We start from the raw sequence: 13866 nt of genomic DNA on the forward strand, positions 1-13866 counted from the left end.
AACAATTATGCAAAGTTTCACGTGAATCGGAGAAGGTCGAGTCTGATCAATTCGTCATTTTGCGCGGAACTGCTCTACTTTATCTTAAAAAAGGCATACATTTTATGATGGCAATTATAAATGCCATTTATGCCTTCTCTTGCTTGGGAGAAAATGTGTTACGCGTTACACCTGGGAGAGGGGGAGAGGCCTTAGCTAAATACAATATGTTTGGTTACATGTGGTAGGGGGGAGTTAAACAGTTAAAATGAGGAACACACCGATGAACACGCACACACACATGCAAACATTTTCCAATCTCGTCAAGCTGATTCGAATGGTATATGACACTCGGCCCGCCGGACCTCGGAACAAAGGTTGGTTTTCCAAGTGATATGTATACCCTTCTTAGAAAGACGGGTTAAACATATACTGCCAAAAAAAAAGGAATGATTGTTTTACGAATGCCACGCGATCTCTGCCGATAACAAAAAAAATAAATACAAATACTAAGATAATAAATACTATGTTGTTTACATTTCTGTCAGACCGCTCATAAAAATTGGCACGTCTCCTAAATTCGCTCTGTACATTTATCAGCCATGCCAGCCCCTGTGGAATTAAGTAGCGCTTCTCAGACGTAGTTTGTTCGCGGAGCAGTAGATAGGAATGTTTAGGAAATTTCTTGGAATATTTTAGTCACACGCCAATCCAATCGATCGGTTATCGGCGGCCAGCATCCGCTTTGATTGAAAGGTTGAGCTCATTCAATGAACAGTAGAATCCCGGCAATCTGTTGATTGGTACTGATTATAAAGGGCGCCAACACAATTTTCTCTGTGAGTTTGAGCGTAAAGTTACGAGTTGTCTGCGATGGATGCTGCCAAGAGCATTAGAATAAGGTTTAGTCAAGTCCGGGTGAGTGGTACTTTGTTGGGTTTTAAATAGCACAATTGTTTTTAGCGATGGAATCGACACTCCCCTGTGGATGTTCTGGAAACGACAGCGATACATGGTGGTCGCTATGACTTTCCTGGGATACTTCAACATGTACTCGTTGCGAGTGAATCTAAGCGTAGCGATCGTGGCCATGACAGACCTTCGCGAAGTGATGCATCCGAATGGGACTGTGGAATTTGTGAGTGTACAGTTATTCAAAGCAGCGGATCAATAATGAAGGCAAGAATCATTTCAGGAACGGGAGTTCGACTGGAGTTCTAGCGTTCAAGGATACGTACTAAGCTCGTTTTTCTACGGTTACATCCTGACTCAAGTGCTTGGAGGTTACTTATCCAGTAGATTTGGCGGAACAAATGTATGTGTGTCTCTTTATTTCGTACCTAACTAGCAAAGTTATAAGTTCTTCAAAGGTCTTCGGTGTAGGAATAGGTGCAACGGCAATACTCACCCTGTTGACACCATTACTGGCACGGCAAGGCGTTGGGTGGCTCATAGCAGTACGCGTCCTTGAAGGAGCCTTCGAAGGACTTACATTTCCCTGTGGTCACGCGATTTGGTCAGTTTGGGCACCCCTTGGCGAACGGTCTCGGCTATCTGCAATAGCTTTGACGGGAGCTTTCGCTGGAACTGTTGTCACGATGATGGTTAGTGGAATTCTCGCAGATGCGTGGGGCTGGGAGAGCGTATTCTACGTGTTCGGAGCGATCGCATGTCTGTGGCACGTTGCTTGGGTGCTGATGGTGAGGAGAAGCCCGGAAGATGATAATCGGATATCCAAACAGGAGAAGGAGTTTATTATGTTGGGAAGACAAAAGGAAGATAAGGAGAACGTTCGGCACCCTTGGATTAGGATGCTCACTTCGAAAGCTGTTATTGCCATGTCAATTGCCAACATCTCCGAAGATTGGGGCTACTATCTTCTGCTAACCGGCCTACCGACATTCTTGAAAAGTAAGTCCTTCTCTTTGATGTTGAACGTCTGAAATGGATCACATCATTCGAGCAGTTTAAAATGACGTTTCCTACCACTCGAACTTTAACGTGGAACAATATTTTAATATTTTTTCTTCTACAACCTCGAGAAAATAGGGTCTTATTTGTAAAATGCTTGAAAAATCTGAAATTGATTGCTTCATTTCCTTAAAATCGCTGGTAGAAGGTCGTCCCAAAACTGCTCGACAATATGATTAATTGAATAGGAGTGAAAATTCATCCCGAAGCCCAACTACGAACTGATCGCAGTTATATTTTTCTGTGTATGAAATTGATATTTTACGTTCTCATATTCTCTCAATATCACGTGTGATATTGGAGCAAAATATCATTAATGCTCCACCACACTGGCGCAATTTATTCGCGGCGGCAGCGGTAGGGTTATTGATGATATTATGATCTCATATGATACCAGCTAACTCAGAAATTATTCCAAAAACTTTCAAGTGAACGAGGATATTGATGAGAAATGCTGGATATTTTTCAAGACTTCAGGATTATCATGTATTATTCTGAAGATCTCTACGTCTCTAAGATTTTCTTTTATGACACCAAGTTGCTCAAAAATTATCCCATAAACCTTCAGTTGATCGAAGATATTGATGAGGTCCACTGGATATTTTGTCAACTTTTCATAATGATCAGATATTATTCTGAAGATCTTCAACTGTCCAACTGTCTCTCGTAATTCCAGGTGGCTCTGAACATATTCTGAATATTCTGCTTATTATTATGAAGATTGATTGTAAAATAAAACAAATCATGTCTCTTTTTCACGGTGATAAGGAAGTAATACTCATAATAAGAGCCGTGATTGCCGTGCAAATCAAATGGGAATCGCTTCACCGTGACGACAAGTGACAAGTTTTCACCGTAAAGTGACATCCGTAATAAGCCCCATTATCACCAAAAAGAAGGTTGATCAATAACCTTAAGATGATCAAGGACCTTCATAATGTTCTTTGGATAATTTGGTGATTCATATGGTTAATAACGTATTTTTCTAAAGATCTCTAATTGTGCAATAAATCAAACCATGCCTCTAGATATTCTCGCAAAAAAAAACAGGATGATCAGGAATTAGTCAGCTGATCAAGACCCTTAATAATTTTCTTTTGATGATTAAAGAAGTCTTCCAGTTGATCTAATTTTAATCTAAAGATCTCCAACTTTTTTTTTAGTTCTTTATTAAGGAGATTTTTAGCCTGTGGCTAGTTCATCTCCAGCGATCTCTAACTGTCCAGTAATTCAAATTATATTTCTCAGATATTTTTTTTTCAGAGATGTAGGATAATCTTCAGAAGATCTCTAATTATTCAATAAATCTCTTAGATATTCTCACAAGAATGTAGTTTGATTGAGAATTATTCCAAAGACTTTCAGATGATCAAAGATCTCCATAATCTACTCTGGATACTTTGTCAAGACATCAGGTTTATTAAGTATTATTCTGAAAATGTGTAACTGCCCAGCAATTCAAATCACAGGTAATCTTTCATAATGCAGACTGATCTGCAGTTATAAAAATACTGAGATATTCAGAGCAGCCTTGGGAACTTTTATACAATTCTGAAATCTTTTGGAAAGTTTTAATAACAACAGGAAAGTCTAGACTATATATTTCAAGGAAAATCAAATTCCCCGTGAATTCCCGGTTTACTAGGTATGTTCATGCAGCAGACACCCCGTCATATCATATATTGTATAGGAGGCTAAGTACATATTTTACGACACCAGCACTGCCTATACAGCCGCTCTTCGCATGTCGGTCCCATAGTTGTTTTTGTCAAAACTGAGTTTTTCAATGCAAATGGTAGATAATCACCCATATTTTCACAATACTGGATGAACTCAACAACTTTGCTCTGAAAAAGTTTGAGAAGACAGTCAAATTAGTTGTCCCATCACATAAGAAGCAATGGTACGAAGCTAACATAAAACGCGATTTTCTCGGCTTGCTGATTTTCGCTATGGGACGGACATGCGAATAGCGGCAGTATATTCGTTACTAGCTGACCCTGCAAACGATAGTTGTTTGATATAAACCCATCGGTGCCCAAGACGATCCAAATAAAAAAGAATCTTGCAAATCCGTCAATCCATTCTTAAGTTATAGCGTGACATACGAACATAATTTCATTTTAATTTATAGAGAAGATAAGAAGAGATGAGTTAGGTAATACAATAGATTTCCAAAATATATAAATGTAAATGGTTTATAAGCTTAGAGAGCTCTCAGATAACAACTGTGGAAGTGCTCAAAGAACAATCCATTGAAGGCATTAAATTAAACGTTCATGTTCGTAGCGTTGAGATCCGCAAAGTGAGTCATAAATTATGATCAATACAACTTCCAGTCGTAGGTTTTGATAGCATTTGTAAAATGCCTACATTAGCTCAGTCTGTAAAGGAATCTTACAACAGTTCAACTTTTTATCCCTTTCAGCCGTCCTGGACTTCGACCTGCAGGACTCGGGAATACTATCCGCTCTTCCATACCTGGCGATGGGCATCATTCTGAGCACATCCGGATATCTGGCTGATTGGTTGCAGATCCACGGCTACCTCAGCACCACCCAGGTCCGGAAGTACTTCACTTGCGGAGCATTCATCGTTCAGCTTATATGCATGTTGATCGGGGCTTTGACCTTAAGTCCCGCTCCTACGATTATCTGCGTTACTCTGGCCGTTGGAATAGGTGGAGTCGCATGGTGCGGTTACCTGCTGAACCCCTTAGATCTTTCTCCGAAAAGTGCAGCTGTTCTGATAGGGATTACCAACGGATTTGCCGCCATCTCCGGAGTCATAAGCCCCATCGTTACGGGATATATTACAACCAACAACAGCGAAGATGAGTGGCGGCTGGTGTTCTACATCGCCGTAGGAATCTACATTATTGGAACCCTAGTCTACTGGTTCTGGGCCTCCGGTGAACTACAACCCTGGGCACTTGAAGTAACAGAACAGCAATGCAAACCCTCCAATGAATCTGGTTTCAACCACAACTCAGTAGAAAATAAACAAGTTTGATTTTCATCAACATCCAATTTGTCAGTGCAAACAACTTTAATCAACATTTCAGATGATTTCAACAGCAAATATCAATCCCTTCACACTTGTTTACGCGCATACCGCCGAGCTTCAGTGTAACAATGACGGAGTTATACATTGATCTGTTCCCAGCCTTCATTCGATTCATTTGGTGAACATCCAAGCGACCTTCCAACAGATCCCGTTTGATGATTTTTTGGCGATGACCTTCCGTGCACCAGCGATTTCCACCGTTGTTATTCTATCATTAAGATGTTTGATGCGCAAACTTTGCTCTCTGATCTTGGCACGATTAGTAAGGATGATTATCCAGGATCTTTCGTGCTTATTGTTCAAGTTCTGAGGCGCTATTCCCGTTTCCGGATCCATCATCATGGTCAAGAAGTCGTCCGGCACGGACTTGAGTTTTGTTTGTTGTAGTTGTTGGCCTTGCATACGGCACCATTTTTCAATGAGCTGGAATCGAGTTTGAGAAATTGAAATTTAAGATCAAACTAACTTATATTGAAAAATACATACCTCATTTAATCAATATTTCGACGAAATTCAGATTTCTGTAATTTGCAATCTGCTTGGTATTGTTTGGTGACAAAGAATTGATGAATTTCTGAAACAAGAAGAACATGTAGATACTGTAAAGTGTAAGTCATTCTGATCCATCACATCCGAAAAAGTACGATGGCATAGGTCAGGGTCATTCAAACTCTTTGATTTGAACCAACCAATGGGAGAGACTTATTTTAGGCTATAAATTAAAAATTCAAAGTTTTTCACAAATCGGCATACTCCGCGACTGTGCACGGTCCTCCCTTTTCACTAATCTTGTATAAACACCATTAATTTGACTTACTTATAGAACCAATGGACGTTGTTTTTCTGATGAATTCGGTCGGGAACTACCGAGGAATAAACCGAAGCGCACCAACATCCGGAATGTATACGACTCCATTCCGGCTTCTGGTTTCACCGTTAATTGTGTAGATACTTATGGGTGCTCACCAGCAAGCACACTCCTGGAAAAATTATATTCGAGACCTCATCCATCCTACACCATTGTCCGTATAATTTTGCTCAGTGGATGATGCGTCGTGAAAAAAATTGACGTTTCACTGAAGAAAAAACATGCACGCCTACGTTGATCAAATTTTCCGATTTTCACGATTTTCACCCACTGCGCATCCCTTCCATAGTCGCTACCATAGCAACACCCTCGTAACCAAATTTTCACACGCCAGAAGTCTATATAAGGAAGCCTGCTGCTAAAAATCGTTAAGAGGCTTCTGAGGTGAATTCAAAGCGGACGTACGTTTGATAGCTCTCCCAATTTCTCCAATCAAGGCGGTTCAAGAAAAAATGTTTCCCAGTAAGATGAAAAATGGCCGCGATGCTCGGCAGACCCGGTCCAGTCGGAATGTTAGACCGGTGTCTTTGCCGGATTTCATGCGTGCCGACCCGGATGGTAAGCTAACGGCCATTTACCAGCGTATAAAAGCGGCTTCTTCAAAGCCGAAGCTGCCAAAAAGGCAGGATCGCTGGGAAATGCTTAAAAACTTACCGGTAACCGATGAGTATGACAATGTAAGGTCATCGGTCGGTGAGTATATCCGGGGGCCGTTTTTAGCATCTACTAGGAAACTAATGATTGGTGAGGGATTTGAGAGGAGCGGAATTACCCAGAATGCCTCAATCGCGGATAATGTTAAGGAAGATTTAGGTGATAATTGTGAGAGAGTAGGGTTAGAAATAAATGATGAATTAGGAGATAAGGTGGAAGAAAAGAAACTAAATTTTTGTGAGGAATTTAGGTGCAGCAGAGCCGATGTAGATTCGGTTCTGACAGCAGGAATAGCCAGGGTACAGCAATGTACGACAACGGTAGCAGTGTTTGAAGCATACGCCAAGACACACCATGAACTTTTGGAGCGTGTGACGTATGTAGCGGACACTGCTAACGTTTATACGCAAACTACTTCTCCCAAACTGCAGCGTACTCAGTTGAATTTTGTGTATGCTGGATTTTGGGAGCACTGTACCCTGCGAGAAAATACAGGCATGCAAACCGAGGATGATCAAAATTTGACAGTTTCAAAGCAGCCTACTGTGCTGCTTGAAAAAATTTCCAGTGGGCCCAACCCAAATTTGGTAAAGAGAATGTTTAGCTGGAAATGTTTAGGATTGACTTTTTTGGTTTCGGCCATGGCCCTCGGTTTAATGGAAATTTCAAATTTCGTCTAGTAGTTTGGTATTCTTTTTTGTTATCAGATCGAGCTCACTGGTGGTCCAACGAATTTCATTAAAATTTCTTAGCTTCTCCGAGGTTTCCTGACGAGTAAAGGTGTTGTAGCCGGGTACTAATGAATACCTCGAGCTACCATTTTTACTACGAAGATTCCTCGGAACCCATTGACACCGGATAGGGACTTTTTGGTGAATAAAATTCGTTTAGGGACCGTGCTTTCGAGCAAACCAATCGATGTGGCAGAATGCTATCATCGAAGATCTTTTTGTTTATGGAGTTCGAAGGACCACTACCGTGAGCTCGATCGTTGCATTTCAGAGTAGTAGTGATAGGGTTTAGATATAGTACCATATTTGTAGAAAAAAAATCAGTTAGATTGATAGGAGCTAGGGCAGGAGCACATATGTGATTGGCAGGGAATGTGGTGGGAGTTTAAAGGTACTGAAAAGTCAACCCTTTTGATGATTTTGATTGAAACTGAAAATCAGTTTCGATCGAAATTAGTAATAGAGGTGACTTTTCAGTACATTTAACGGGGCTTATCACATATGTGCTCCTTTTAGCTTGTTAGTTAGCTACCTCAAAATTTACCATTCACTTATAGTAGCTAGCTAGTTAAAAGAGTGGTATCATATTTCCCGGATTTTAATTTCAGATTGGGCCATTGATCAGTTTAACGTTTTCGGCAATATTTTCGTTTAAGAATTTTTAAATTAAGAAAGCTTTAAAAAAAAAATTGAAATGGGAATATTTTCTTCTTTGAATGTTGATTGCGTTGTTTTGTTATTTTTTTGTTTTTATCTTTTTCGTTTGCTTATTGTTAAATATATTAAAATGATATTTGAATAAAGAAGACAATATTCCCATTAGCAAAATTTTGAATAAAGAAATAACTTTTTCCGTTTTGAAAGCACATAATTTTATACTTTCATGTAAATGGTCCATTTTGGGAAATGAATCTTCGGGAAATGTGATACCACCCTGAGAAGCATTTTTAATCAGTTAGGAGCTAGAACAGGAGCACATATGTGATTGGCAGGGTTTGTGGCGGGAGTTTAAGGGTACTGGATACTTTGTTCAGTACTTTTAACGGGGCCTCTCACATATGTGCTCCTTTATTCTTGAAACAAAGGATAGAAAGTAGATAGTTTGAGTGAAACTGTATTTAGTAGAAAAGAGCTAGGGTCGGAACAATAATTTAATGAGCAGGAAATGGAGTTCCATTTTTTTTTGTCGTTGTCAATTAAAATTTGTGCATTTCAGGGTACTATTTTCAAGTAAAAAATAATCCCATCCCATCTTTTGTATGAATGAAAGTGTATCAATTAAGCGGTGTTGCTTAATTTGGTTGAATTAAGTGTTTAAGGCTTCAAAAGATCCTGTTGACAAATGATAATTCAAATAGTATTACAAAACTAAAGCTAACCAAGACACCATTGTGGAATGCTCTTCGGCAGGGGAACTATGCCATTAGCGCGAAGCATTTTTAAACCACTGATGCTGGCGCCAACTAGTATTGTCTTTACTATCTGGTTATCACTTGGTTCAATAGGATCAGATCCACCGTGATCACAAGATGGGTAAGTGTGTCAGATTTTGATCAGGAGGTAAGATCGATTCTACGTTTGATCGCATTCTTACTGGAGAAAATTATAAACATGGATTGCCACTATATCTTGTTCAGACCTCATACCAATTTGACGCTATACATCAGTTTAAGATAAATCCAATAAATTTGAATTTAACAACATTAAATTTCAGATGACGACGTTTCGTTTGAGCTTATTGTCAAAACCATCAAACCCAATCTCGTAAGTTCAATGTTAAAACTGGTGCACAATGGCAATGCATAAAATCGGTGAGTAAATAACCTAGCTCTTACGTGAAGAAATGGAAGGACGAATGTCTAAGGTCGCACCTTTGAAACAAATAACTAAGCCCAGATTTGAGCTTTTCGTAGCACTAGAGAGGGTCTAGGATAAGAAAGAAGCGGACTGGTTGATTTTAAGCCAACCCAACTGTCAAAGCCAGAACCAATCGAGCAACGCACATTTTGATTGAAATGACAGTGTTGGTAGAAACCACTTAGGCATAGGGTGCCAAGGTCGTTTGTTTTGAATACGTTTCTCTCTTATCTTAAAACCCCTCTCTAAGTAGCACCTTTGGCTGTTGCGCTATAATAATAAAGGAAGTCGTACCTTCGTCAGTCAAGATGCTGTTTAAACGAGAGATGCTCCGGTTCGACAGTCAACATTGTTCGGGTGGCTTGAATGTCCAAGTTCTGGATCAGCTTCAATGAACTTCAACTGGAAATGGAGAAGCGTTTAGACAAGACTTGGTTGTAAATTTTTTTTATCTGAAGGTGTTTCCTAGCATTATATAAGAATTTAATTTATGAATAACCCTCCTGAGGTGATGATTACATGCGTAACCTGCAATCCAACTCTAGTGAGTGTAGGGTTACCATATGGTTTCCTAAAGGAGGACATGTCCTACTTTTCCAATAATTTTTCTACATCCTCCTTTTGCACGAAAATGTCCTCCTTTTAAATCCTTGCATTTTTTTTCCAGTAACATATTCATAAAATTGTTTTCAACGAGCGTTATTTGCAGAGCTTAATCGTTTAATTATGCCACAACCTCATCTTATCCAGCAAAAGCCATTCGGGTATATAAGACCTATTTTGATCTCACTCGATCTCTTGCGATCAATACCACAATGTACCCTTCCTTATCATTAGTCTTCGGATAACGAGAGAAGAGAATTTTGAATAGGCCTTTTGCTCTCTTATCAATCCACTGAATTCGCATTTATTACTATTACACGAACCAGAATTGTATCAGTCAAAAATAAACCTAAAATTAGAGGTGTGTAATAAATACAATTGAAGTTAAATAAAGTAACCTTTCTCTAAACGATAATTCAGTCGCGATTTTTTAGTGTCTAATCCGAGCGTCTCGTAAGTGCCCGCGTCAACATTGTTGGTCCTTCGAGCCGGATCAACCATGAGAAATGCGGACCATAGTGCAATAATTGAAGCAATTAGGATCGCGCGTGAGTTTTCGATCACAGTTCTACTGTATAGAGCCTGTGGATCAACGCGGGTCAAAGTTAAAAGAACAATAAGTGCGCGGAAGATCACGTAATTAAACGTGATCTCGGAAGAATTTTGTAATCATTGGGAGTTTGTCGGTCTACGAGGGAGAAAGCTCCAGGCAAGCAGACGGACATTGCGTGGGAACGTTATCTTGGCTTGGCTTGGCTTGTGCACCACTGGACAATAGTACAAAAAGGTGGACGTTGAACGGACGCCGTTCTGGGTGAAGCGGAGCAACCGAAAGTACCGCATGCGAGTTGAAGCTTCGAGTGATAACGGGCTCATTTGAAATGAAATAAAAGGATTTTACGTTATTTGACTTATTGCATACAGCTTTTTGTGCAATTCCACTGAAGCAATTATCGATTTTTTGGATTCGTTTGCTTTCATCCCTGCTAGTTGAGGTTGCATAGTGTGCTCTGGTGGTTCAGGTTGGTCACCTGTGTCGTATTGTTGTACGAAATATTGTTCGCTGGTTGAAGAATGGCTTGAACTTTGAGACAGCTGAGCCGCCAAGAACGCTTTTATTTGGATACGATGGCCAACTTGAAGCAGTTTATGGATCGTTTTGATGCGGATAGAGATAAGAACCAACTGGAGGGATGGAAGCAACGAATTGAGGTTTTTCATAGGAAGTCTTAAACTCGAACTACTGTTGGATGAAACAAAGGCGGCAAACGCGGACGAAACCATTTGTGATGAGGAAACGGAGAATAGCAATAGTCTCATTCGCCAGAAATTCAAACTCGACTATATCCTCACATCTAATTTCGTAACTAGCAAAATTCGCGCTCAAGCTCTGTCTGTCGTTAATGCGCCAAATCTACCCCAGTCCCGAATCAAACTCCCTGAAGTGAAGCTTCCAACTTTTGATGGATCCATTTTGGAATGGATCACATTTAGGGATAAATACAAATATCTGATTAATTCAAACACTCAATTATCGCAGATAGATAAGATGTTGCATCATTAACCAAGGATGCCAGAAAGGTTATTGAATCGATTGAGCTGACCGACGCAAACCACGCCGTTCCGTGGCAGTTGTTGGAGAAGCGGTTTGACAACAAAAAGTTAGTTGTTAAAACTTACATAGATTCACTTTTCACAATTGAAATGATGCGAGTCCCTTATGCGTCTTATCGACGATTTTGAGCGCAATTTGTGCCTAATCAACAAACTGGGCGTCCAAACGGATGGTTGGAGTGTGCTTCTATCCCACATGATCTGCTGTCGTCTTGATTCGTTCACCCCAAGGCAATGGGAAGCTCATCACAAATCTACTGAGGTCCCACAGTATCGGGAGCTTATCGATTTCCTGCGTACACATTTAATGGTTCTCCAGTCGTTGGCACCTTTGAAGTTTCGCTCATCTGATTCGCAGAAAGCCGTTGAAATCAACGAAGGTTAATACAATCCACACCATTACTAATTCGACGCCTGGTTTCTGTTCGTTCTGTTCGAAGTCTCCATACTCACCATTCAAGTGTGGCGTGTTCCAGAAGCTGGCCGTTTCCCAATGATTTGACCAAGTGAAGAAAAAGAATCTTTGCATTAATTGTTTGTCCTCCTCTCATCTTTTGAAGGGCTGTTCGTCCTGCGGTTGGAGGGGTTGCAACCAGAAGAACCATACTATGCTACACCAACCTCCTAGCGATCGTTTGTCATTACAACAAAAACCCAATATAATTTTCGTTTCTGGTTCGAATTCCTCATTCTCGAACCAAACGAATTCCTCGAATTAGTCTTCTTCGCAATCTCGGTTGAATTTTGAATCGATTGAATCCCAGTCACCCTCAACCTCTGCCCAAACAACTAGCCTTGTTTCCACCACTCTCGTTGAAAGCACCCAAACCGTTCCTGCTACTGTTCTGCTGCAAACCGCAATCGTCAAGGTTTTCGGTTTCGATGGAGATGCCCAATGGGACAGAGCGTTGTTGGATCCTGCATCGAAACTTTGCATAGTCACCGAGAATATGGTTCAGAAGCTGCAGTTAAGTCGCTATCCTTATCGTCGAGAAATTGGAGGCATTGGCAACACTCTCGTCGTATCGTATCACGCTGCTGATGTTAGGATAGGGTCCCATTGCACCAAATATACTGTCGAAGAACCTGTCACATACTGAAGAAGATCACCCGTGAGCTTTCTGTCAACGTGGTTGATTCTTCCTGCTGGAACGTTCCATCTGGAATCACACTAGCAGATCCCAACTTCCATGAACCGGGACCAATAGATCTTCCAATAGATTTAGAACTGGTCCTAGAAGGATTCATCAAGCTGGGTCCTGAAAAGCCAGTTTTACAAAATACCGTTTTTGGCTGGGTAGCATCCGGTAAGATAGGGATTTATCATTCCCGTAACCAACTCAAAGTGGCTCACGTGTGCAGCCCAGAACCACTAGATAGTCACTTTCAACACTCTTCCGTCGTACTACCTGCCTCATCATGGCGTCGAGAAAGCTGATTGCACAACCACTAAATTGAGGGTAGTGTTCGATGCCTCTTGTCGGACGGACAGCGGAGTATCGCTTAATCAGGCGCGAATGGTTGCCGATTGCGAAAAAATGTACCGGCAACTTCTTCTTCACCCTGTTGACTGTCCACTACATCGCATTCGCTGGCGTTTCTCTTCCTCAGAACCGCTGAAAACCTTCGAGCTTACCACCGTCACCTACGGCACTGCCTCGGCGCCATATTTGGCTGCTAGGTGTCTTCTGGAGCTGTCTAAGCAAGGAGCTGATCTGTATCCTCATGCTGCTCTAGTCCTCTCGAAGGATTTTTATATGGACGATATGCTGACTGTGCAAACAGTTGCGAAATTGTGCAAACAGTTACGAAATCTGCAGAAATCTTCCGGGCTTAGCTTACGCAAATGTGCGTCCAACTCGACGGGCATCCTTTCGATCATACCACCCAAACTACGTGAAGAACGAGTAGTCCTTGCGTTGGATTCACCATCGACTATCAAAACCCTTGGACTAATATGGGAACCATAAACAGATTTGTTTCACTATTCCGTTCCCAAGTGGTCGCAATCGGACACAATCACCAGGCGCACTGTATTATCAGATACAGCAAAACTTTTCGATCCGCTTGGGCTGATTGGACCAGTGATAGTTCTAGCAAAAATCTTTGTTCAATCTCCCTGCGAACGTCTTGGGATGATCATCTCGACGAAAATAAACAGCAGCATTGGCTTTCCTTTCGTTGCAGTCTAAATGCACTTTCTTCAATCCCCGTACCTCGGTGGGCAGCACTTGCTACTGCACCCGTTAACATAGAACTTTATGGGTTTTGCGCTGCGTCGGAACGTGCTTACAGTGCCTGCCTATATGTTCGTACCGTTTCTAATGATGAAAGCATTTCGGTTCGTCTGCTGACTACGAAATCCAAGGTGGCACCTCTCGGAGATTCGAAGAAGCAGAAAAAGGTTAGTCCTCCCAGGTTGAAGTTGTCTGCGGCTCTTCTCTTGAGCCACTTGTACCACAAGGTGAACTCTAGCATCGCACTGAACTCTCAACCATTCTTCTGGTCGGACTCAACGATCAC

General features: G+C 41.1%; 1 protein-coding gene across 1 annotated transcript; it reads left to right on the plus strand.

The window, feature by feature from the left end:
* Positions 1–841: 841 nt before the first annotated feature.
* On the plus strand, positions 842–4968 carry LOC135698129 (sialin-like). Its single transcript, XM_065218013.1, has 5 exons — positions 842–881; positions 943–1117; positions 1175–1294; positions 1350–1890; positions 4379–4968. The coding sequence occupies exons 1-5, from the start codon at positions 853–855 to the stop codon at positions 4960–4962; spliced, it is 1449 nt and encodes a 482-aa protein (XP_065074085.1). The 5' UTR covers positions 842–852; the 3' UTR covers positions 4963–4968.
* The last annotated feature ends 8898 nt before the right edge of the window (positions 4969–13866 follow it).

This window comes from Ochlerotatus camptorhynchus, unplaced genomic scaffold (genome assembly GCF_037179485.1).
Source record: "Ochlerotatus camptorhynchus isolate MF236.1 unplaced genomic scaffold, CSIRO-AGI_Acam_v1.1 ptg000082l, whole genome shotgun sequence".
In the NCBI taxonomy this organism is placed as follows: Eukaryota; Metazoa; Arthropoda; class Insecta; order Diptera; family Culicidae; genus Ochlerotatus; species Ochlerotatus camptorhynchus.

Excerpts from the sequence above, each read along its gene's own strand:
- LOC135698129 (XM_065218013.1), top strand. The coding sequence starts at position 853 with ATGGATGCTGCCAAGAGCATTAGAATAAG. Across the intron at positions 882-942 it reads GCCAAGAGCATTAGAATAAG|CGATGGAATCGACACTCCCC; the intron begins GTTTAGTCAAGT and ends AATTGTTTTTAG. Across the intron at positions 1,891-4,378 it reads CCTACCGACATTCTTGAAAA|CCGTCCTGGACTTCGACCTG; the intron begins GTAAGTCCTTCT and ends TATCCCTTTCAG.